The sequence below is a fragment of the Prunus persica genome, chromosome G2 (genome assembly GCF_000346465.2).
Source record: "Prunus persica cultivar Lovell chromosome G2, Prunus_persica_NCBIv2, whole genome shotgun sequence".
NCBI lineage: Eukaryota > Viridiplantae > Streptophyta > Magnoliopsida > Rosales > Rosaceae > Prunus > Prunus persica.
This window is the reverse complement of record NC_034010.1, coordinates 28,512,270-28,538,031: the sequence shown is the minus strand read 5'-3', so window position 1 is coordinate 28,538,031 and position 25,762 is coordinate 28,512,270. Positions and strand designations below refer to the sequence as shown.

General features: G+C 38.4%; 5 protein-coding genes across 6 annotated transcripts; 3 read left to right on the top strand and 2 right to left on the bottom strand.

Moving 5' to 3' along the window:
* LOC18785301 (transmembrane protein 161B) lies at positions 2,634 to 5,146 on the top strand. The gene is made up of 2 exons (XM_007220401.2): positions 2,634 to 4,291; positions 4,835 to 5,146. The coding sequence occupies exon 1, from the start codon at positions 2,763 to 2,765 to the stop codon at positions 4,125 to 4,127; it is 1,365 nt and encodes a 454-aa protein (XP_007220463.1). The 5' UTR covers positions 2,634 to 2,762; the 3' UTR covers positions 4,128 to 4,291; positions 4,835 to 5,146.
* LOC18785453 (heat stress transcription factor B-2a) lies at positions 6,277 to 7,891 on the top strand. The gene is made up of 2 exons (XM_007218678.2): positions 6,277 to 6,894; positions 6,987 to 7,891. The coding sequence occupies exons 1-2, from the start codon at positions 6,640 to 6,642 to the stop codon at positions 7,641 to 7,643; spliced, it is 912 nt and encodes a 303-aa protein (XP_007218740.1). The 5' UTR covers positions 6,277 to 6,639; the 3' UTR covers positions 7,644 to 7,891.
* LOC18787708 (leucine-rich repeat receptor protein kinase EMS1) lies at positions 7,890 to 13,171 on the bottom strand. The gene has a single exon (XM_020557781.1). The coding sequence runs from the start codon at positions 12,392 to 12,394 to the stop codon at positions 8,783 to 8,785; it is 3,612 nt and encodes a 1,203-aa protein (XP_020413370.1). The 5' UTR covers positions 12,395 to 13,171; the 3' UTR covers positions 7,890 to 8,782.
* On the top strand, positions 18,512 to 19,857 carry LOC18785574 (CEN-like protein 1). The gene is made up of 4 exons (XM_007221111.2): positions 18,512 to 18,790; positions 18,945 to 19,006; positions 19,089 to 19,129; positions 19,254 to 19,857. Exons 1-4 carry the CDS (start codon positions 18,590 to 18,592, stop codon positions 19,472 to 19,474), a joined length of 525 nt encoding a protein of 174 aa, XP_007221173.1. The 5' UTR covers positions 18,512 to 18,589; the 3' UTR covers positions 19,475 to 19,857.
* On the bottom strand, positions 20,492 to 24,597 carry LOC18785247 (E3 ubiquitin-protein ligase XBAT33). Of its 2 annotated transcripts, none has more exons than XM_007218962.2 (10): positions 24,231 to 24,597; positions 24,049 to 24,108; positions 23,723 to 23,794; positions 23,313 to 23,497; positions 22,903 to 23,063; positions 22,753 to 22,811; positions 22,622 to 22,668; positions 22,397 to 22,540; positions 22,137 to 22,228; positions 20,492 to 21,422 (listed from the first exon to the last, which is right to left on the bottom strand). In XM_007218962.2, exons 1-10 carry the CDS (start codon positions 24,405 to 24,407, stop codon positions 20,881 to 20,883), a joined length of 1,539 nt encoding a protein of 512 aa, XP_007219024.1. In that variant the 5' UTR covers positions 24,408 to 24,597; the 3' UTR covers positions 20,492 to 20,880. The 2 variants fall into 2 exon arrangements, with proteins under 2 accessions (XP_007219024.1, XP_020413159.1); XM_020557570.1 differs by having other exon boundaries at positions 23,723 to 23,790; positions 24,231 to 24,277.

The following is a 25,762-nucleotide window of genomic DNA, read 5'->3' as shown; positions in this document are numbered from 1 at the left end:
GGTGTTCATCTTAAGTGAAATTACAATTATTAATCACAAGAAGCCAGCGTCAATTTCAGGGAACCTTCCGACCAAAATTACATCCAATTACTTTTCTAAAGATCCTAATGGTGATCAGGCATTAAAACAATTAGATAGTTTAAAACAGTGATTAACAATTCAAAGTATGCATGCAATCAATCATAAGCAATTAAATAAAAATTACATATTCATGCTAAGGTTCAAGGCTTCACCCTAAGAAAAGAAAATTAGTTACGCATATTCATAACTGAAATCATGGAAAATATTATTAAGAAGAAAAAGAATGAAAACACCTTAAGTAGCAAAAACTTCAAAACCCTAGCACTTGCTCTCCACAATATCACGTTCAAAAGCCAAAAAGAAGTCCCCAATATTGCCGTGAAAACTAACTTAAATACCCCCTACAATACAAACAAGCTGCCCCATCCAGCTTTTCTATCCCTACAAGGAAACTAATTAAAATAAAATACTACTAGGACATAAAGTCCAAATTGGACTAGGAAAATTTGCATTTAAACCCAGCCACGTTTTCGCCTCAAATCTCCTCTAAATCAGGCCCAAGATAACTTGTTTTAAAGATAAAAACATTCTAAACACTTCTCCATAAGGCCACGAATCCATTCGAGGTCATTTTGGGCTCCAAAACGGAACAAAAGCCCAAAGCGCCACTATTCCAGCACCGCGCACTACTCCTTAACGTTTACGAAACTATTAGATTGCATCATCAAAGTTTTTTTATATCACTCATGGTCCCTAACGTTAATATGGGTGCTCTTAAATAATCCACTTGTAAAAAAAAAAAAAGGGGTTAAATCTAGGGATATAATCGTCAAATCAATCCATTTTCACCTATTCAATGCCTTAGACCCATTTGCCACCAATTTGGAACCAGGTAGATAGTTTGAATTGTGCTTCAATAGAAATACGTACAAATGCTTTAATGAGGACTCACGGAAGGTGAAATTGCCGCTGATTAGGTTATGATAAGTTGTTGCAGAAGAAGGAAATATCTTGTAGCTCCAACACCGTCCTCAACCATAGTCTATGGGGCGCAAGCGTAAGTTGCTCGGGGCATCTGCAAGCTGTGAAGCTCAAGGAAATTGTTCAGAAAGTGTGACATCAGACAGATTCAGTGATCTTCCAGATCAAGTTGCTTATCATATCCTTTTCTTGCTCACTTTTAAAGACCTCATTCGAGTAGGTACCATCTCGAAAAGATGCAGACAATTACATCTATCAGTTCCGATAGTAGATTTTTGTTCACATTGGCATTAGCTGGGCCAGCAGGAAAACTACCAGCATAATCTGAGGCTGATGAGTTCTATGGAAAGATACTTGTTATGACGTGGTGATGACCGGATGTAGCGCTTATGCATGGATTGGAATTTCTCTTTAACCAAAAGAGCAATGTAGGATTATTTTCGAGTAATTACATGGATTCATAATGAACTAAGGTGTAATGTTGAAGAGCTTGATCTTTGTATTTCTGGTGTGCCCTCGTTTTAGGACGATTTGAAGCTAAAAAAAGGACCTAAAACCCAACTGGTGTTTTACCCAGAAATTTGAAGCTTTTTCGTCACCAAAAGTTTTTAGCGATGGATGTTCATCAGATTTTTCATGGCTAAACATTTTTTGCGACGGTGTTCTTCGATTTTTCGTCACTAAAAGTCAAATTTCTAGATCAACTTCATACTTATATATATATATATATATGTCTTGGGCTCTGGCCAATTACGACGTATGTTCCAAATTTCCTGATTTTTTGTATTTCCCTGATCCTGGTTATGGTTACAGGTTTCTAGACTATATATATAATAATTTTTTGTCCTGGTATCTCAATTTGTCTAGTTTTTTTTTTCTTCTCTAAAATGTAATTTTTGTTGATACAGAGACATAGAACACTGATTAAGCTCATTGAATAGGTGAAAATGGATTGATTTGACGATTATATCCCTAGACTTAACAGTTTTTTTGACAGAAGGACTATTTAAGAGCATCTATATTAACGTTAGGGACCATGAGTGATACAAAAAAACTTTAAGGATGCAATCTAATAGTTTCGCAAACGTCAGAGACGTTTTGTGATAAAAAGCCTTATTTTATTATTTTATTGCCAGAAGATAACCGTTTGGTAGAAAAATCTGAAATTTCAATACAATCAAACTAAGTGACTTGCGAACGTCCTCCAACTGGAATTACTTCGAAATTCTTCTATTTGATTATGTTTTGCTCCAGTGGAAGTCGAAAGTTCTACATTTGAAATATAATTCAAAGTGTCAAAATTCTTCCAAAATACTAACCAAAACATACTAAGAATTGGGTTAAATATATAATATAAAATCTACTCATCATTATTCATGTGTGGTATTCTTGTACTTCAATATATCATACTTGACCTAGAAAAATCTTCCATGACTATTCAAATCGTAGCATGATATGTAACCTCAATTTCTTGCTTGCCTTTTGAGGGTTAAAGAGTACCCACAGGGCTACAGGCTCACAGGCCCACATCCACAGAGGTCCACATGTCCACAGGCCTACAGGCCCACAAAACACAATTTCGAGAACACAAAGAGCGAAGTATAACAACCTTTATCAGAAGCCAAGCCAACCTTAGGATCTCAAACCCCACATTGTGTCTTTCTAATTTCTAAGCATTGTCTGTCCCCAACAACTCCACACTCTCTGGTCTTTGAGATACCCAAAAAGAATTGAAGAATCTAAGAGAAGAGGAGAGAACCATGCTCCAATTCTTCATCACCTACAAGAATCTTTTACTTCAACTCTCACTCTCTCTCACACTCACACTCCTCCTTACCTTCCTCAAAATCCCCATCTTCTTCCTCCGTGGCCTACACACCTACATCCACCCTGACAACGTCCAAAGTGGAGTCCGTGCCGCCATTCGGAGGCCCGATGCCTCCGATTCGGCTTCTGGGTTACCTTCAAAATCCAATTCCGAGCTCAGGAAGAGGTCCAAGTCAAAGGACAAGCCCGAGTTCGATGAAAACAATGCTCAGATCTTTCGCCTAAAGCTTGACGAGGCCCATCTTCAAACCAGGCTCTATTTCAATGAGTATTGCAATGCTTTCACCTTCTCATTTGTAGCTCTATCTTGTCTTTTGCTTCAGTTATTGTACTTGAAAAGCGAATCAAACAATTCTGAGTTTTTGGTTAATGGGATTTTTGTTCCGGTTCTGTTAGGCTTTGCGGGTGTTTCTAAGTTGTTAATGTTGCTTGGCAAAGTTTCGTATGAGAAATCTGCGTCGCGGCGGTCAGAGAAGCAACTGAGTGTGCTTTGTGGCGTTGTGGGGTTGGTTTTAGGATATATGGTTTGCTTCACATTTAGTCCTTCGGTTTTAGATTTCAATTTTGACTCAATTGATGGGTCGGGGAGGATCTTTGTTGCTGTTTTAATGGGATGCTTTTCCGGTTTCTTGTTTATGCCTGCGGTGAAGAGTGCGAGGTGCTTTTGGCTTGGAACTGATCAGATTAGGTCTGATTTGGTAATGCTATCATGTGATTGGTTTGGTAGAATGGTTCTGTATGCAAATTATATGATGATTGTATTCACAGTTCTTTTGTGGATTAATCCCTTAGCTGGAATGCTCGTGAACAAGAACATAAATGGAAAAGTTGCAAATGCTGAGATGTTGATTGGCAATGTCGGATTTTCGCCTTCAGATTTTGCTAAATTTAGGCTTTGCTGCTTACTGCTTTCGAGTTTTCTGCAAATTGTTGCTCTGCGCCCCAACATACAAATGTATTTGAATGAGGCACTGTTATCTTGGTACCAAAGATTGCATGCTAGCAGGGTTCCAGACTTGGATTTCAGTAGGGCTAAGGTGTTTTTGCACAATCACTACTTATGCCTTGTAGTTGTGCAGTTTCTTGCACCACCAATTGTGTTACTTCTTTTTCTTGGACTATCTCAGATTGATGGTATCTCTTCGGAAAATTACAAATACATTTGTAGTCTAGCGCCTTGCTCTGCCTTTGTGAAAGAAGTGGCTCTCTTTATGGCTTGGTGGGTTATGTTTGTTTGGGCGATTTATAGTTCAGCAACCATTCTTCTATATCGTCGCTGCGTTTTGTATATGTCTTGATGACTTTGATTTGTTGTCTCAACCTTCGAGATTGATCCTTGAGTTGGATTTTCGACGAATTTTGAGTGAGAGTGTTGTTGTGCGTGTAACGGAATTTTCATTACTTAACCTGTGCAATTCTACATCCCGGGGAAGGGGGAAGAGAGAATCGAAAACATTATCGGGTATATCCTTGACCTCCTCTGTTTATTTTGTCGTTATATAAATTTCACACTCATAGAATGTATGCAGTAGTTCAATTTGCATCTAACATATCAGGAGCAAAAAAGGAATGCATGTTAGAGTTGTATTCTCTTCTACCAAAGTCATAGGCATGACAGATTAAATTCTATTTCCGCATATAACTGGGACTCGACTGCAATTTACATGAAACTTGGCAAAAAAGAAGGGACGTTAAGGAAACTTAAGCTTTATATTTCTCTCTTTAGTCCCTTCTTGTTTGCTCTGCCTTTAAACCCTCTCTTTGGGAGCCTTTCGTGTGTTTGATGATTTGGTTTTTTGATGGTATGTTTGTGAAGAATCCTATGAAACATGTTAGGCTTGTACTTATTATTAGAGAACCATATTTTAAGAATTTTGTTAAGAAAGGGTGGTTGCTATTATACATCTTGGAAGTATATTATTGTAGCTGTAAGTATATATAGAGATTTTATGGTTTTTCTTTTGGAAGTTTGCCTAAATGTCAACTTTTTTTGTTCCCAAAATAGGTCTTGCACTCTCTTTGGATAGATTTGCTCTAGGAACAGTCCATATTTACTTGAATCATGTGATGATCCTCATGCTGTATGGGGTTAAAATGGAAATGTCCATTTTTTAACAACCGTCATTGCTGTTGACCAAGTGTTTTAACTTCCATGAGTTGAGTTCTTGAGGATATGTCTTTTACAAGAATGCTCCCAGTTTATGTTGGATTTTGCACCATAGTTGGTTGTATTAAGTTTACTAACTTACTAGTCGTGCTGAAATTGGACTATGTTGTCTTTTCCATTTTGAAATCGACTTGGAAGTTCATGGTCAGACATACATAGCAAAAGGTAAATTGTTCAAAGCAACCGCGTCAATAAAACCAGGCAGCGAACCTTATTTACTTGTACTTGAACGGTCAAATTTACACAAGATGTTTGTCTCTTCCATCACATGTGCATTATGCATTATGCATACATACACCAATCCTATGTCGTACTCGGTAAACAGTAAACTTTGTTTCTGTCTTATGCAGGATGTGTTCCACAGTAAATTATAATTTATCTTATAGGTGTGGGTGTGGCATCAATAATTAGCGAGATTGGACTAAATAGATAGAGAGTATTTTACACTACTTTAATGCCAACGTTAATCTTGTTTGCTTCTTTACCCGCTTTTATCTATTTTTTCCTTGGTTTTTGCCCCACGCGTGAGAATGAAACCAGACCATGTGACGACACTGTCCGCATCTTTGACCTTTTGCCAACTAGTAATTCAATACTTTTCTTTAGAATAGTTATAATAAAGAGTTACAATTTTTTATTTATTAGAAAAGTAAAAATGATTGTTTAAATTATTCTAAATTAATCTTTACGGAAAGTGAGATTTGAATTTGAAAACAAAAAAGGGGATTCACTATCGTGGTAACTGGTCAAACCCACGTCTTCATCTGCAAAGCTAGTTATTTTAGGCCACTGCGCTAGTAATGTCTATCTGTGTTCTCTCCCGCCTAAGTTCAAAACATCATATTCACTATTAAAACTCATAAATGAAAGTAATTTATAATTTCTATGAGTTCAAAATACACTAATTAATTTGGGAGTGAAATCTTTAACTCACTAGAGTATAAATAATAGTTTAAACTATTTTAAATTAATTTTTATAGGAAGTGACATTTGAATTTAAATACAAAAAAAGGATTCACCACCTCGGCAACTGGTCAAACTCATGTCTCTATTTGCAAAGCTAGTTATTTTAGGCCATTTCACTAGTAATGTCTATCTATGTTCGCTCCCGCCCGAGTTCAAAACACCATATTCACTAATTAAAACTCATAAATGAAATTAATTTACAATTTCTATATGAGTTCAAAACATACTAATTAATTTGAGAGTTAAACCTCAAACTCATTAGAATATCCTTTTTGTGAAAGGAAATAAAATTAAAATATAACTGGTGCCCCTTGAATACATACAAAAACTTGCAATACTACCGGCCTCTTATATATTGCCACGTATACACAACCGAGAAAATCTGACCCCGGAAGTTTCTCGAAAATTATAAAGAGTTTCGTGTGGTTTCCTCTATTTTTTCACACTTTCTCTCTCCCATACGATCGATCGTATAAATCCTTTGAATTCCTCAAAGAACCTTCTAGAACTACGAAACCAACCCTCACCTTCATTCCTCCAACTCTCCCTCTCTCTGTTTTGCTCCATCGTCTCCAAAGCCTTCATCTTCTAAAATTTTGATTTCGATTCTATTTTTCATCTTTTTATAGTTAATTAGATTCTGTTTTATTTAGTTTGGTAGAGGCGTGACTTTCGATATGGCTCCGACGTCGGTGGAGCCGAACGGCGGTGAGTCCACATCAGGCGAGTCATCCCAGAGAGCTTTACCGACACCATTTCTGACCAAGACGTATCAGCTGGTCGATGATCCCACAATCGACGACGTCATCTCCTGGAACGACGACGGATCTAGCTTTGTCGTCTGGAACCCCACCGTCTTCGCCAGAGATTTGCTCCCCAAGTATTTCAAGCACAACAACTTCTCTAGCTTCGTCAGGCAGCTCAACACCTACGTAAGTCCTCTATTTGTCTTCTTCAATTTCCGATTGAATTTATAAAAATAATAATATTTCAGTTCTTTATTTGATTATTTTTGGATTTTTAGGGATTTAGAAAGGTTATACCAGACCGTTGGGAATTCTCGAACGATTGCTTTCGAAGAGGCGAAAAGCGGCTTCTCTGCGAGATACAGCGCCGAAGAATCATGCCTCCGGCGCCGTCGGTGGCCGTTTCGCCGATGGCGACGGCAGCGGTGGTTCCGAATGCGAAACCTATGATATCTCCGTCGAACTCCGGCGAGGAGCAGGTGATTTCATCGAGCTCGTCGCCGATCAGAGCTCCGTCCGAGCTCATGGACGAGAACGAAAAGCTGAGAAAGGAGAACATGCAGCTCACCAAGGAACTGGCGGAAGTCAAGTCTCTCTGCAACAACATCTTCAGCATGGTCTCGAATTACGCGTACGCACAATCGGAAAGCGGTTTCCCATATGTGAAACCGCTGGATTTGATGCCTGAAAAGCGGTTCTCCGGCGACGGCGAGAAGGAAGAAGAGGAGGCGAGCCCGAAGCTTTTCGGTGTGGCGATTGGAGCCAAGCGAGCAAGAGAGACCGTCGGCGACGGTGTAGAGGAGGATGAGACCGGCTTACGACTGCAGCAACCTAGCGGTGGTGGCGACGTTAAATCAGAGCCGATAGATATGGATCGTCAGGAAACGCCGTGGCTGAATCAGCGCCACAGGGCTAATCAGAGGGTGTGTAATTGATTATTGATTAGTTAGCATTTACGTTTAGATGTTAGATGGAGTAGTACTAGAGTGGGAATTGTGTGGGGGTGAAAGTTGAAACCCCGTTACTTACAAGGATTGAGGCACGTGTTAAAAATGGGTTCACGTGCGTCGTCAACCTTTAGGGACCCATTTCAAGAAATTTCTTAGACTTTCTAAACTTTTTTTTAATGGTTTCTTTTGCTATTGCATATGGTGCTTTGCATAATAAAGCGCATGTAATCTGATCAAATATTTCGCACTTCCCATCAAGCAAGGGAATAGTCAAATATCAGACCCAAAAAAAGAAAAAGAGAAAAAGAAGGTGAAATAGGGTATTTATGGAATTGTATGGCAATTAGTTAATTTCCAGTAAGAGTCGGTTTGATCATAGGTTCCTGGTATCTTCTTAGGACGGATAGTTATTCGTTTCCAAAGTCTTTGTTTTAGAAGAGCATTTATGCGGCTGTCCTCTTGGAAAAGTGTTTTGCACTTTTTTTCTTTTGCTGCCGTCCCTAAATTCCACAGATAAGAGAGCTGCCTCTCTTTGACTGCTTTACCATTTTCATCCCGACCTTATGAATTTTTAAGTGTTTCTCCAAATTAGGGTAAGGCTGAGATGGACTTGAAACTGTTCAAACTTCAATTTTGCTTTGCATGGAAAGAATTTGCAGATAACTTTGTTCATCAACATGTACCTTGTTTGTTACTATGATACTACTATGATAACCTTTATGTGCTTAATGTGAAAGAAGAAATGGAAAGGTCCTAGGTTTGGAGTATAGTGGCAAAGGACCCACTAGTGTAGTGGTTTGAAGTACTTACTCTCTCAGGTAAGGTCCTGAATTCGAGTCCTAACATCCGTGTAGTGTGTGTGAGTTTAGTATGCTATCGCCTCTTTCAATAGGAAAAGTCCTCTAAAAAAATAATGAAAAGAAAAAGAAATGAAAAGGTAAATTAAGAACCGAACATTGTCACCAGGAGCAGGAGTATTGAAATTCTGGCTTGTGATTAGGTTAGCAGACTAATATAGCATTAGCATTACAACTTAGAAGTCCTACCACTTGCAAACTACTTTACATCACCATCATTGTTGTCATAACAACAAACCTGTTACACTCTCCACCACATAGACAAGTCTACATTTTACTCGTCTTTGATCCCTTCAAGGAACTAAACACTTGAAGCATGGTTGGCCTGCTGGCAGGGTTATCAGAAAGGCAAACACGGGCAATGTCCAGCACTTGAAGCATCTTGCTCTTCGAATCCGCATTGAGTACAATTGGATCAAGAACATCGGCAGCTTGCCCCTTTTTCATCTTTTGAACAACCCAACCGACCAAGTTCCCGCCTTCCATCTCTTTGAAGTCAGGTCCAGTGGGCTCCTTCCCTGTCACCAATTCAAGCATTATCACACCAAAGCTATAGACATCTCCCTTTGTGGTAGATCTCCCACTTTGTCCATACTCTGGTGGGATGTAGCCAAATGTTCCTGCAATGTCAGTTGAAATGTGAGTCTCACAAGCACTGATCAATCTTGCAAGTCCAAAGTCTGCAACCTTTGGCTCAAAGTCTTCATTGAGCAAGATGTTGCTGGCTTTAATATCCCTGTGAATGATGTGGGGAATAAAACCATGATGAAGAAACGCCAGGCCACGGGCTGCACCCAAAGCAATTTTAAAACGTCTGTCCCAATCCAGGACTTCAAGTTCTCCAGTTCGATTCCTCAGCCAAATGTCTAGGCTCCCGTTCACCATATACTCATAAACAAGGAGCTTCTCCTCACCAAGAGAGCAGTACCCAAGCAATGGAACGAGATTTTGGTGGTTTACTTTACCCAAGGTTTCCATTTCAGCAATGAATTCTCGATGTCCCTGGGTTTTATACTCGCTTAGCTTCTTAACTGCAACTGTTTTCCCATTGGACAAAGTGGCCTTGTACACAGTTCCAAAGCCTCCATCTCCAATTATGTTTGTCTTGCAGAAATTGTTGGTGGCTTCAAGTATATCAACTAAAGTTAGCTTCAGAAGTGGCTGCTGAAACATGGCCACATTGATGCTCAGAGGTTCCTTTGATCTGCTGCTACTGAGGAAATAGAGATTATGATCTAAGAAACTGCTTAACTTGCTTTCTTCAGTTTCTTCAGGATCATGACGACTGCTTCTGGTAACCCATCTTATTAAAGCTAAAGCTACGACAACAATTATCAGAGCACTTCCAACTACAACAGCTGCAACTCCCCCAGCATTCAACAAAGCTGACTTATCAAAACTTTTGACTTGGCAATCCAAATTCATGATTCTCCCACACAACCTTTTATTACCAGCAAGTGATATTTTCGACAGATTCTGGCAAATACCAGTCTTGGGAATCGGCCCTTCCAACCTATTCTCTGCAAAGTTCAAGTAAAACAAATTGTTGAGGCTGCATACTTTCTCTGGAATCTGCCCAGAGAGCTTGTTGCTTGAAACATCGAAATATTCCAGTTGCATCAGATTCCCCAGGTCTGGAGGAATCTCTCCTCTAAACAAATTTGAATGAAGATCCAAATATGTCAAGTATGACAGATTTCCCAAAGAAAGGGGCAGCTCCCCATTAAAGAAATTATTGCTCAAGTTCATATTTTCAATCCTCCAAGCCATGGAATTTGAGAAGAGCTCATCAACACGACCAGAAAGCCTGTTCTGCTGAACGTACAACCCCACAAGATTCTGCATGCTTGAAAGAGATGAAGGGAGCTCACCATCCAGCTTGTTACAGCTTAAGTCTAAGTGGGTTAGCCCTTTCAAGTTCCCAAAGCTTATAGGAACAGCACCAGATAACTTATTGCCAGTCAGATTAAGCTTTACCAAACTTCCCAAACGACCTAAGCTTTCAGGCATGGTGCTTGTAAGCTGGTTATTTCCAAGATACAAGCCTTGAAGCTTGGGGGATTCACCAAATTCTGGAGGAATGGAACCACTGAGCATGTTGCCGGACAAATCCAAGGTTGTAAGATTTGTTAAGCGAGAGAGGGATTTTGGAATTCCCCCAGACAGCATGTTGTTGCTGATCAACAGATCCACCAGAACAACACAGTTACCCAAATCTTCAGGTATTGTGCCAGACAGTCTATTGTAGGACAAATCAAGCACTCCAACATGTTGAACAAAGCTCAAATCAGGGATAGTAACTTGCCGAAAATACGAGGATGGCTTTGAAGGAATTGATCCAGACAGCTTATTATGAGAAAGTACCAGGCATTGCAATTGAGCCAAGTCCTCAATCTCCACCGGAATAGAGCCACTGAGTTGGTTGTTTCCCAGTTCCAATGTCGTAAGTCCTGTGCACCGGCCAATCTCAGCCGGAATGTTTCCTTCAAGAAGATTTGAATTCAAGTTAAGAACAGAAAGGGTACTGAGATTTCCAATCTCCTTAGGTATAGTGCCTTTCAACTGATTGTTACTAAGAACAAGCCTTTCCAATGCAGCTGCCCTACCAATTTCCTTTGATAGAGAACCCCTCAACTGGTTATTAGAAGCTGAAAATTCCATCAAATTGACCGAGTTCCAAAAACTTGTAGGTATTGTACCCGTGAAATTGTTTGAATCAAGGTCGAGCACCATCAGTGGAAGCTCTGAAAGGTAACCAGGGATTGGCCCAGCAATCTGATTATTGACCAAAACCAACTGAGTAAGGTTCCTACACTTCACAAACGTGTTCTCAATCGTTCCTGAGAGGAAATTACTATCCAGATCAATCTCGACGAGCGAGACCGCATTACAGAGCTCTTCTGGAATTGGACCCGACAACCTGTTGCTGCTCAAACTAAGGGACCTAAGCGTAGAACAATTCCCAATCTCAGGTGGGATTTTCCCAGAAAACGAATTGCTAGAAAGCAAAATTGATTCAACCTGATGCCAGTTTCCGAGCCAAGGAGGCAATGGTCCGGAAAGATTGTTCTTCTCAGCAGAAAACGTCAAAACGTGAAGGTCAGAAAGCTCCTCTGGTAGCGACCCAGAAAGCGAATTGAAGGAAAGCATCAAAGTCTTCAAATTCCTACAGTTTCCCAGCTCAGCAGGGACAGAGCCATTAAGTTCAGCAAAGACTAAATTCAGAATACTCAATTTCTGCAACTTCCCGATGGCTTTCGGTATGGAACATCTCAATGGATTGTATGAGAGGTCAAGTTTACTCAGTGATTCCAACTTGGATAACTCTTCAGGCAATGGACCGGTTATGGAACATGAAGGAGAATCAAGATTCTCGAGCCGTGAAAGGTCACCGATTTCACGAGGCAATGGACCCGAAAAATGGTTAGCTCCAATGTAGAGGTCGGTCAGATTCTCCAAGCTACCAATTTCAGGTGGAAGAGTACCAGAGAGAGAGTTGTTGGATATGTCCAAGGAAACTAAAGATGGAAGCTTTGAAATCTGAGGTGGGATTTGGCCGTGGAGGAGGTTCGAGGAGAGGTCAAGGACGGTGAGGTTAGGGAGAGAGAAAAGCGAGGGAGGGAGTGTGCCTCTGAGTGACAGAGTTGGGAGGGCGAGTGAAGTGACTCGGCCGAGTTGGCAAGAGACGCCGACCCAGTTGCAGTGTGGGATGGATGGCCTCCATGAAGAGAGAACTTCAGGGTTTTCAAGTGCGGTCTTGAAAGAAATCAGGGCTTCTCTTTCTGGGCTCTGCTCATTTTGATAAACAATGGCATTGGTGAGTAGGAAGAAACACTGAAAGGCTAAGAGTACGAAAAACAGAGGCTTTTTCGACGCCATGAAACACAGAGAGATATTGAACGAAAGAAAAAACAGAGGGCCCAAAGCTGTGTTGCAAAGAACCCAAAGCTGTGATGCAAAGAAATGAAGGTAGAAGAAAACTAAGGGCTCATTGCAGCTGCTGCATTCGAGCGAGTAGCCAGAGAGAGTTGAGTGTTTGCCAAGAAGCCCCCATAAACATCAAAACAAGATGTTATTAAATCGGTCAGAGAGCGGCACGCAGCTCACGTGACTTGTACTCTCTAATAAGTTCAAAACGCCAATTCTGTTTCATTTGCAAAAACGCCCCTACTTTGACTCAAAATATATCTTTCTCGAATTTATACTTTCAACCCAAATACTCTTCGTATTCCAAACTTCACCCCAGTGCCCGACTTTGCCCTACTTCAGAGAATCCGGCTTTTGTCTCTTTTTCTTTTCGTTTTCAATTCTTAAGTGTGCTCTTCTGCTTCGGAAATTAGGGGCTCTGTTTCTTGTGCATGTCCTCTCTCTCTCTCTCTCTCTCTCTCTCTCTCTCTCTCTCTCTATTTTGTGATTGAATATGTATATGATTTGTTTTTGTAGCTGTGGGCTTGGTGGGTTTTGCAGCTTTAGCACTATGTAGGGATATAATTACATTGCTTATGAGAATAAGTATCGTCTGACCTTTCGTAGTTGGATCCTTACTTTCATAGTGGTATTATTATTGGAATACGATTATACTTCTTTCTTTCATGCTGTTTATTTAGTTTGTTTAATTTAATGTGATGTGAAAGGATTTGAAATTTTAGTAGTTATTTCTTCGCTCGAAGTCTTGTGTTCGAATTCCCTCTTCTTCAACTTAAAGTCGCTTGTATTAAAAAAAAAAAGTGAATTTTAAATTGAATTGGGGTTATTTCTTTTGATGCTACTCTATATCTTGGTCAAAGTGTGGAAGAAGTAGACCTTTATATTTGTTCATCCAATTGAATTGATAGGGGCAAATTCACAAATACTTGTACCTTTGATATGCTATCTTACAGTATGGGGGTCCACATGATTTGGGTTAAAAGTATAAATAACTGAAATAGAGGAGTGAGGCTGGAAACGTGAGTTGTGTGAAGTTTCTTACAAAATGACAAAGAAAGGTGCTTTCGATGCTGCCCAACGCCAAAAGGCTGAGGATGAAAGTAGAAGTTACAGTGGATAAAATGTGACCCGGGCCCCATGCACTTTTTTGTATGGTTTTTGAAAAATAATCTGTATGGTTCGCGAAAACAAAAACCTCTTTTCTGAATCCAACCAACCAACAGCAATAAATAAGTTTTCTCAATGCCAATATTGGAAAGCCCAGCAAATGCTATATTAAAGAAAGAATGCTAAAAAAAATACATCGGAAAACACCAAGTAATACAAGTTGAACATTTATATCAGTCTCCATTTTGGGTTAGCAATTGAACAAGAATTATTCAATTTTCTAAACACATGTTTATACCACCGCTTAACAAGATATTAAATTTGAACTAATTAATTTAGACTATCGACTATACTCGACCAACAACAAAAATTATAATATAACACAAATGGGCAACTTTATATGGGCCTGGAATCTTAATTGAACTGACAAAAAAGCCCTCGTGAGTCGAGAGTGGGGGACCTTGGGGGCATTTTCAGGAACCAGGACGGACATTTTGACATGGGATTGTGGTTATTTTGGTCATTGTGGTATATATATATATATATTAATAACAATCTTCGATTTTTTCTGATTACTTTATAAAACATGGCAGTTTATTTGCACTTGGGATAGTGATATATGATGAGACATGAGAGTAGGAAAGGAAGTGAGGGAGATGTAGTGGGGGCTGAGCTGTCCCTTGATAGGAAGCAAAAACTCAAAACAGGAATTTCCTCTGTTTTGATGCAGCCTTGCCCCGATTGACACTCTATATCATATCAATTCTCAACATTGTAATAATAATTTGCGAGTCCACTGCTTCTTTTATTTTAAAAATGCAAAAGTATTTTACGAAAGAATGCTGATACTATTTTGTTTTTTGTCCTCTCAGAAAAGCTGATATTGGCAGAAAGCTTTTACACACTAGAAGGGAGGTACGTCTGCCTTGTCTTATTGAAGCATTTTTTTCTTCATGAAAATAATTGAACCAACTGTATGGTTTTGTTTGTGTCAGCGTAGTACCATAAGTTGTATGAGAGGCAAAGAACTTCAAAGATCACGTTCATTGCATATATCACATGGCATGGCAGGCAGATCTTATGTACCAAAAGCATCAAACATTTACATTTTGATGCTCATCTCTTCTCTTCAGAACCATAAAAAATTTCAAAACAAAATTTCCCAACACAACACAACAAACAAGACTCGTTTGTTTCAAAATTTGTAAGCTACGCAAGGTTTTGATTTTTCTTTGACATTTAAACTTTTTTGTTTTTGTTTTGGTACCGTTCTTTAACTTTTTTGCTGAGTAGAGTAACTGTGTAAACAGCAAACAACAGTAATCAAATATTAGCAGCTGAGAGAGGCACACTGCATGAGCTGCATGAAAATTTGAAACATTTCCTGTTCCTGCAGTTATAGGTAGACATAAACAGATAGGTTTCTTAACAAAGTAAACACGGCATTAATAACTGCATGACAGATGAATTTGAAGGCAAGTTTTGGGATGGGATGTCTGGCGGGGGCACATGCGTTGTTGAGTGTTTATGCATTCATAACATAATAATATGGAAACAATTTAAGAGAAGATTTATGGGAAAAATTTAAGAGTCTGCGATTAAATATGGAAAGCTTTTTATGATGGTGTGGTGTTGGAATCTGTGAAGGAATTCCAAAAATTGAAGATTGAGAAAGATTTGTGAAGTGACTTTGCGTGACAACAGCAAGTGAGTCGATCAAAATTTACTCATCACTGACTGCAAGCATTGCAATTTGGCATCGGGGCCTCATTTTAAGTGCCTAAACTCAAATCATCAAAACTCATACGTATATGTCTCTGTGGGTGACGAAGACTGTGAGAGAAGAAGATAACCATTACCATATATAGATTCCCTCTTTTTCTCTGCACTGCACTGCTCTGCTCTGATCTGATCTGCTCTCTTCTGCTCTGTGTGGCGTGGGTTATACATTGTACATTGATGATAATAGGCCTTGATTTCTCTCTCTCCCTCTCCCCCTCCCTCTCCCTCTCTGTGTGTTTTGGATCACACATCTATTATCACACACTTTGTTGGACCATTGTTCGTGAGCCTCAAACAAGACCTTCCATCGAAACAACATACTCCACAGGCCCTCACTTGGGCTCTTTGTGCCTTTGATTGTTTGGAATCACTACAAATTGCCCAAGATAGTATGACGAGTAACTGGGCCAAGTCATATACAGTGGTGGGTCAAAGAAGCATGTCAAGCCCATGTAAACTTCTCCAAATACAAATGTCAATGGACCAATTTGGCCACAGAATTTAAATCCAATGCTCAATAAATTTGAGCCTTACCCTGTTGAAATTGGGCTTTGTTGGGTTAAGTCCATATTTGCATCTTGATTTCATTTAAAAATACAAGTAATAGTCTAAACTATAAGAGGAAATGATTTCTCACTCACACATACTACCAAGGTGTCATAGAAGTTCAAACCTTGAGATCACTGATTTGTAAATCAATACCCCTACCCAACCCCACAAACAATTCTAGCAGTCAATTTACTTTAGTTTAAGCACATTATACTATTAGGTCTAAATTTACCAGGACATGAAAATATTGCAAGGCAAGGAACAAAAGAGAACCAACAAGAAAAGGCTGAGATTCCATTCTGTTCTATTATTGTATAATATATTCTCTATCTCTATAGTAGAGTAGAAGTAGTAGAATAAAATAAGCTATTCCCTGAGCATCTCAGAAGGATATAGACAAACAAAATAGGCAAAAGTGTATTATATAGCCTCATGTAGCAGCATGTTGCCTATTCAGTTGCCTCTTGTAAAAATTACTTACTTTAATGGACTAGACAAATAAACTAGGCAATATAATATAATATAATATTATTTATTTTCATATTTTACATTTACCTCATTTCAATATTACCTTAAAGCATGAAAATTTTGATATGACAAAGTAAATGAAGTTTGCCTACCCTTTTGCCTCTTCGTTGAGAGATGCTCAACCATTCAATTAACATCCAAGAAAAGGACACTTGGGGGCCTATTTGACTAGAAGAAAGTGAAGGGCGCCCAAAAGTTATGAAACGTGTCGAATGTCGAAGAAAAGAACACACAGAGATTGGCCATAATTTATGCTGATCATTGGAGAAGTGAGCGAGTGAGTGAGTGAATATGACGAGAAGGAGTCCATGTTATGAAATGAAAAAAATGAAAAGCTTTCTATCATTTTATTCATGATCAGACAAATGAGTGAGGTGTCAAGCTTGGAGTGGTTAATTCCCATTCATGCATCATAATCCATAGGGTAAAGTGGTTTGCATCTTCCAAGATTCCTTTGGTTTTTGTCTTTGGCATTCAAATAAAGTAGTTTGTGCTTAAAACCTGGCATTCAAATACTCATGGCCAGCAGGCAGCAGCCACATCTACACTAAATACTAATTGAATCGTGCTCTCTCTTCTCTTCTCTTCTCCAATAATATTTGTTTTATTATATAGGTCTAATAATAAATCTTAGAAATTGACCCTTAATATCTGCTGAGCAACTCACTCAAACTATTCGAGATGAGGATCAAGTGACAATATGCATGTTGCAGGAGACCTGGCCTTTCCTTCCATATTGTTGCTTGCTTGCTGCAGATTCTTAACTCATGTAGCCGCTTCTTTTTCTTTTCTTTCCATGTTGATATATATATATATATATATATATATATATATATTCACAGAATAGCAGGCTGCTTATTTTAGTTACAAATTCAAACTTTGTGACTCAATTCAATTTATGTATGTATGTATATAAGTACATTCTCTGTGGGGGGAAAAGAAATGTATGTATATACCAACGAACATGTTTCCTAGTTGCTGGTTGCATTAACCTTGATCCCAAGCTACTCTCTCGTAGACCAAACGAGAACATTAAATGGGTTATTTTGGACGAGGGAAAATGTTCTCTTACAAAACTGTTTAGCAACATAAAATACTTGTAATATCATTCCCACCTTAGAGAAATTAATACCCTGCTTTACATTCAAAAACATATATATATATATATATATATATATGTTTAAAAACAAAGGGTTTGAATTAGGAATAATAGCAATGCTGAATTCACCTCACGTTTTGAAAATCTTGATTAACTAGCTAATATATAGCATGCTTTCTAACTGATCATCATGTTTGTATACCACAAGAAAGTGTTATCATGCATGTCATAGCATTATTGATCATAAATAGCAAAATAGTGTTATTCCTATTTCATATGGAAGTCTTTCACCTTCCAGAGAGGTACTTTTTCTATTTGCAGCTGTATGCCGCAATCAACAATAACATGTTATCTACCATATTTCTCCCTCGAACCCTAACCCAAATCCAAATCCCATCATTTTATTTTATAATTGTATCATTCAAAAATTTGAAAGCTATTGAACCTCAACTAATAATAAAATCTAATCCCCAGCTCCTGCTATCCAATTTTCTTCTTATTTTTTGTGTTGGTCATTTAGGACAGAACGTTGTGTGTGTCCATTAAATTAAATTAAAACACTTTTTCCGAGCTTGTTGATAAGATAATTTTTTTTCCCTATTTAATGTTAAAAAGCATGTGCATGCAGAGAATTACTTAGCACTTTAAAAGCTGAATTCCCATTTGCCCAAGATATTGTTATTAGCAGGGAAAAAGTTTATATTCTTCATTCTCATTTACCCAATAAGGCAATGACATTAGATTCTACAATTAAATAAACAACTTTATGCTTTTATTAAGGGGATCACTTCTCTTAGCATCACGACTCAACAATTTAAAGTAAACTCATCTCTCTAGTGGGTTCTTCTTACACGTGTTCTTTCCCCAAATAGACCACCCGCAATCTCTTACTTAATTAATTTGTAAGCCAAGCCCGTGAATATTAACTGTGAAGCTTCCTAGGCCTTTGGTTGTGCCTATATATATTGATCTCACTTTCAAATATATTGCACCAAGTTCCAACCAACACTAGCTAGTAGCACAAAACATTCATCCTTCTACTCTTTTTCTTTGACTCCATCTTCTACTTAATTGTACGTAGTATGTCAAGGATGGTGGAGCCATTGACTCTTGGTAGAGTGATAGGAGAGGTTGTGGACAGCTTCACCCCAAGTGTGAGAATGAAAGTAGTTTACAATCCCAACAGACAAGTTGCCAATGGACATGAGCTCATGCCTTCTGTCATTTCTGCTAAACCTCGCGTTGAGATCGGTGGTGACGACATGAGGGCTGCTTATACCTTAGTAAGTTTCAGCTTCACCAATTTATATATATATATATATATATATATACACAAAAACAGAAAGTTTCAGTTGAAGTGATCCCTCAAATAAGCTCTTGTGCGTGCTATATTTTTATTAAGTGACTGTTTTTGACTTTGGTTGTCAACGTGTGAAGATAATGACGGACCCAGATTTTCCAAGCCCCAGTGATCCTTACTTGAGAGAACATCTCCATTGGTTTGTACATTAATTTTAGTAAATTCATGGTTTAGATTTTGTTTCAATTCAACTAGCACTAAAGTATACATTTATGTTTCAGGATGGTCACAGACATTCCTGGTACCACTGATGCATCCTTTGGTAAGTTTAATAGACAATGTGATATAGGACAAGAAATAGGGTTGCGCATTAAAGATATATAATTAAAATCTGTTCCTAATATATAAACTAATTTGGTTTAATTATATGTGGAAATAATTAACAGGAAAGGAAAATATGGAGTATGAAAGTCCAAGGCCGGTTGTGGGTATCCACAGATACGTGTTCCTGTTGTTCAAACAGATGAGGGGAAGAGAAACAGTGAGAGGTCCAGCTTGCAGGGACAATTTCAACACAAGGACATTTTCACAAGAGAATGGTCTTGGCCTTCCTGTGGCCGCTGTCTACTTCAACGCACAAAGAGAAACTGCAGCTAGAAGAAGATGATCAATTTTTTAATTAGTTAACTAATACCAAATAAACCAGCAATAAAATTAGATTAATGAATGCCATGGAGATTGATCTCCTGGTCTTCCATGAAGCCTGGAGGGAGGGAAGGAGAAGGCTGTTGTATTTCTATGATCGTACGGTCATGTAGTAGGTCATTGTTTATGCTGTTGTACCTAGGTTTAGGGACAGTGTTGTGTTGTGTTGGGTTGGTCCCATAAGTCAACTTTTTAATTTCTGCTCTGCTGATTGGTGTTTTGGTGATACGATTCATGTAGCATCATAGCTACGTGTCACCCTGCGCTTGCTATATTCAAAAGTTACGTACGCAATTGTCTTTTAATGTGATGGGGGCTGATCGACCGCTATTATTGTTATTATTATTCTTATTCTCATTTGCTTTTTTCTTTTTTTTTTTCTTTTTCTTTTTCTTTTTCATTTTAGTGTTGAAAAACATGTACCTCCACGATCATACTAATTCCATTTGCATTGTTGTTGTGCCATTTCGAAGCCAGACACACAAGACAGATGATCATATTTTTCATCCTAGTTCCTACCGAGAAATGGAATAAATAGGGTCAAGATTTGAAAGACTAAAAGTGGGGGAAGTATTCGAAATTTTTTCTTTTAAAATTGCGAAGAGATATATAATTAGATTAAGAGTCGATCAGTCTTAAATTTAAATCAAAAGAAATAAAAACAATGTAACTGGTTTGATTTATTTGGATACCTTGCTCATACTGGTGCAACAAATTTTTAAAGAGTAAAAGCAGATAGACTAGCTGGACAAGTTTCGTAGCATTTTTAAGTAGTACACAGTGCGTGTTCATCCCAAGAAACCTCAAACCTTAATTGTGGGAAAGGAATTGCTGGGATAGAATAAGTAAGATAAGGTGGATGTAATTTGTGGGGATGGCGTGGGATCTTGAACATACAGGAAAAAAGCACTACAGGAAATTACGACTACGAAGAGTAGAGCTTAAAGTCTCAGCCAGGGAAAATAATTGACAATCAACCGAAACCAAGTGGCTTTCTTGCCCCCGGAATTTGAAAATAAAAACACAATCCAACACATGAGATGAAAATCAAAAGGAAAACATGTAGTGAAAAGAATTTTCTTTTGCTTTCTTCACATTCAATTACAACCAATGTATAATGCCAAACATACAAATTTTACAGCCGTCGTAAATGCCACATATGATATGATGCCACCACCCAAATCATCCATGTAGCCGCCCGAACAAAAACCGGAAGCAAACACGGGTATGCATAATTTCACACTTGTGTTCTGTCCCACAAGGGATGATGAAACATACAGCGCCCAACACAGACACTGTTTGGTGTCGATTAAAAATTCCTTGACTGGAACATGACAAGGTAACTAAGCATCATATCACCAAGCCAAGTTAAGCATTTATTTCTGCGTTGCACTGATGCTCCCTACTGCAGCTCCTCCTGCTCCAAAACATGCTTGAACAGCTTGTTTTCTCAAGTCTCGGCCCTTCCATTTTATCCTGGTCTACTGACGTTGCTTGCGGTCGTCTGGGCAATTCATCTTGAGTTCCAGCCTCCCGGGATTCAAATGGCGGGCATGGACCATCATTGCACGTGCACAAAGGAATGGTGACAGATGGAAACGGACTACAGGTGACTGGGCAGAGCATATCTGAAGAAACTGAAGCCACACGGTTCTTTCGGATCTCTGGTGCACAAGCTGGAGATAGACGGTCTGGATCACGAGGGTGAAGTATACATGGGGTACAAAGGCCAAGTGACATCTGTAATTTATTTTCCTTTGCTGGGGAGCCAGGCAATTTGACAAAGGAGATGATTCCGTGTCTACAAAAAGGGCATGGAATGGACCCGGGTGGGCCTGCCATTTCTGAAGGTATGTTGCTTGCTGAGCAAAGATAGAGTGCGCATCTTACACAAAGCTCATGCCCACACCCTGAAAGTACAAGTAACTAGAGGATGAATATAATCTAGTAAGGAAAATAACTGAATTTCTATAGTCCAGACACTTGGTATATGAACTGTGATAATGGAACAACTCATAACGTTTCAATATCAATCCAACAAAAATTGGAAAATACCCTAGTCTTCCCTTCAAATCCTCCCAAAAACATAATCAATGAAGAACAAAAAGAAAGAAAGACTAGTACCATTAAGGATAAATTTATGAAAGATCAAGCTCACCCATTAAGTAAGCAATCAATCAATCACAATTATAAATACACGACTTTCTCCTACATTTGTTGTTTTAACGATATGCCTGGAATGCCTTATTCATATTTATGCATATATTAATAGAAATGATTGGATCCTCTGTAATTTTAAGACTCCTCTGTGATAACTTCCTTGATTAACTTACTCCTCTCAAAAATCTTTGGACAGTATTAGAAAGAAATAAACAGGCCCAATGAATCAAACATACAATCGGATTTACATCCTATATCAGAATACGTTATCATGGTAAGATCGGAAGTCCTCTTGAGACTACTGAGAATCTCAGTGAAGGATTATCAGTAAGGAACTACAATGGTTATAAGACTAGCTCATAATACGAATATTCAACTATACGATGGAAAAAAGGTAATCTGGTAAAATATCAGGAAGATACAAACACATGACTGAGACATGAAAACACCACTACGGGACAAACCTTCTGCAGCTACAGAACATGCTCTTTCCAAGCACACAGCACAGATATCTGTGTCATCTGTTGAGGATGTCACAGACTTAAATCCACAATCCCTGCAGTAAATTCCAAGGACTTGAGTTTATGTGGTGACATTGATATACTTGTTAAACTTTCTCGAGTAAAAACTTCTGTAGAGAGGGGTTTTATCTTTCCTAAAGCCATAAGGCATGCAGAAACTTAATCGTATTAGTGTCCACAGATGTAATTAGTTGAAGCTTTACCTTGCTATGTTCAGTATGCTCATCAGAGGCAAGGACAGGTAATTAGAAAGGGCAAATGATGGTATTGTTGAGTCAGAATTGGGTGCTAGCAGTGGTTCAAGCCAGTGGCGCCCCCACATTCTGGCAACATCAGCAGGAAGCCACCTGAAAGAATATTCTTCAGATTAGTCATGGCTCACGTCAATAGTATTTGAATACCAACTGTGAAAACCAGAAGAACCATACCCATTGCAATTCAAAGTCGTCTTACTGGCACCTCTTGCAAGGAGGATCTGCAATATACAGACACCATCAGTTTAAATTCAAAAGAGAGCAACTATTTTGTTTAGAAACCATCAAATTGATATAATTCTTGCCTGACAGCATTTTAAGTTACCCCCACAAGCAGCATAGTGCAATGGAGAACTTCCAGCTCCTACAAAAATAAATTTTCACTTCAGTTTGAAGCAGGATCAGAAAGGAACATTCCTTCAGTTAAAGAACTAGTTACTAAACAACAAGCGAACCTATCAAATCCATAGAAGTTCCGTAATGAAATGTCACAGCTGATACTTTTGCATGAAGATCAAGTAGGAGTTGTACGCAATCAAAATATCCATTCAATGCAGCCATATGAAGAGCAGTGATACCACAATCTGCTGCCTTATTTACAAACTTAGACAGAGCACTGCACTGGAATAGAATGAATAAATAACAAGAAAGAAATGTGTATCTAAAGGCAGCCCTGTAAACATAATATATCTGATGCTGGTTTCCTTGAAACTTAACTAAGCTATAAATATCTAAGCAAAATTCCCTCCATCAAGAATTTGGAAAGTAATCCCATTTCATTACTCTTTTCCATTTATGTTCCAATCGTGGAAGAATTTAAATTTACAATAAGTCTCCTTAAAAAAGAAAGAAGCTACACACATACCTTTGCTCATTTTTGCTCATGACATTTACACCATCACTTCCGTCGCTATCTATCTGAGTATTCAGAGATTCGTAAGAAGCACTTGGAACAAAGTCAGCCACAACAAGTCTTATACATCTTACATGTCCATTTACAGCAGCAAAATGAAGAGCTGTCCGGCCAGTAAGATAGTCTGCTCTAGTAACCTAGTATCAGGAAGAATATATGATTCAAAATTGGATGCAGAATCAGTTCTTTTTCTTAGTGAAAAAAGGACTAGAATATGACAAACATAACTGCTATATCCGGCTTCACTAGAAAAGATTCATGACTCAAATATTAGAATCAAGTTAAAAGGCTTTGCAGCTTTACAAGGCCAGTCTGGATATGGTCTAGAAATTGCATAAGCAAATTAGAACTTAGTAACTCACATTACATCTGAAGAGCAGGAGGGTTTGTACAACTTCCCAATGTCCATATCGACATGCTTGCATCAATGCTGTCTTTAAACACAGAAATCAAATAACTTAATCAGCATTTAGTATCAAACTCGGAACGACAATTCAAGCCCCTCATGAGCTTCCATTTGCAATTCTAAGGTTCAATTCATGCAATAAAGCATACCAATCACGAATCTTTCTAATCAAATCGATACCCATATCCCAAAATTCTCTCTAACGGAGATTCAAAGTCGCAAATTTAAATGTTATCTGATACACAGAGAAAAATTTAACGAGAAAAGCACCAATTGTCGCACCTGCCCACAGTAGTTTCTGGAATTGACATCTGCTCCATTCTCGAGCAGCAAAGAAACAATCTAAATCAAACCCAAAAAAGAAAAAGCAAATCTAAAAATTGGATAGCGGATCAAAAACGAACAATCACAAGCTACAATAAATTAAAACAAAAACCAACCCAGAAGAGAAAAAGGAAAAGGACCTCGTTATGGCCTTTAGCGGCGGCGAAATGGAGAGGGGAGTTGAGGCCACCAAAGGTGGAGTATTTGGCAAGGCAAGGATTGCAATCTAAAAGCATCTTTGCCTCTATTAAATCTCCATCTCTAGCAGCCGAAACTAGTCGTTCTCCGGAGGCAGAGCACCCAAATGAATTGCCCATTTCCCCCTCTCACCACCCTCTGTCTCTGTCTCTCTCTAAATATATGTGTAAATATGGAAAAGATAAAAAAGGAGGATAATTTAGGTCAACCGTCGTGGAACATTACTCAGTTACCAAAATCAGAGCTATAAATATATAAATAATATCATACCAGAGTCAGTGAGCCCACAACAATGGCAATGTGATTTGGTTTGGACAATGGAGGATTTAGATATGGGATTTTGTCAAAAAAAAAAAAGTAAAAACATTTGTGTTCAAATATTTTCTTATTTGGTATTCGCTTAATTTCATTTTCCTTGCTAAGAAAAACATTTCCTTTGCTAGTTGTCCAAATCATATGGTTTCTAAAATAAAAAGGAAAATTATATTCATACCCTTCCAAACAAATAATCCCCTACTGAAAAATTATCCCATTCAGATTCTCGTACGCGTTCAGATCAGAGATCCAACGGTACTAAGGAAAACAAGAGGCAAAAGAGATCAGGTGGTCCGCAGATCACTATAATCATGCGTGCAGTGCAGAGGCCGACCAAAAAGAGTGCGTAAGCACATCGTGCCAAGTCACTTAAAAAGAAAAAAATCACAACTTTGATGCCTTTGTCGAAAACGGACACGTGGGTGATACTAGGTTGTCGTTGATGATCAAGTTCACTCGAATCGGACGACTGAGGAGGCATTGATTGAGAAATAATAATAGGGTGGTATAGCTTTCAAGTGATAAAGGTGTGAGTGTCAGAGGTAAGCTTTCTCTCATCAATAACTTGGGGCTGTACGCAAGGAATTAGGTGAAGGTTCGGTGGGGCTGCGGGCTACTGATTCGTAAGCTAACCGTTAATTTTTTCTTTCCTTCTAAAGTTAGGAAGGGAGACGCGTTTTCACTGTCAAAGTATCATAGAATTCAAATATAAGACTATTAGTTGACAAATTAATGTTCGTTTTTACTAAGTTAGACTCGTTAAAATCTTCCGCCTCAAATAAATTCAACAATATGCATTAAGGCTGACGTCGTTAACAGATCAATCTACAAGGGTTTATTTTGGTCGGGCTGTCAACAACAATGGTTGGTGGGATCATTCTAAAATCATATTTATTTTTTATACGAAACTACAAAAGCCTATCGAACAAATATATGATTACAAATTTTGATGTCATTGATGATATAGACTCTTATCGTAACACGGCTTTGAAAAATAAGAAAAATATTAAGGTTAACTTGCCTTACGTAAGCACAATTACAAAACAGTTGTCTGTGAAATAAATAAATATATGATTTACGAAGAGTGTTGCTAAACGAACCATAAAATTAACTGAGTACAGTCTACTACCAAACTATTTATTGAATTACTAATTTATTC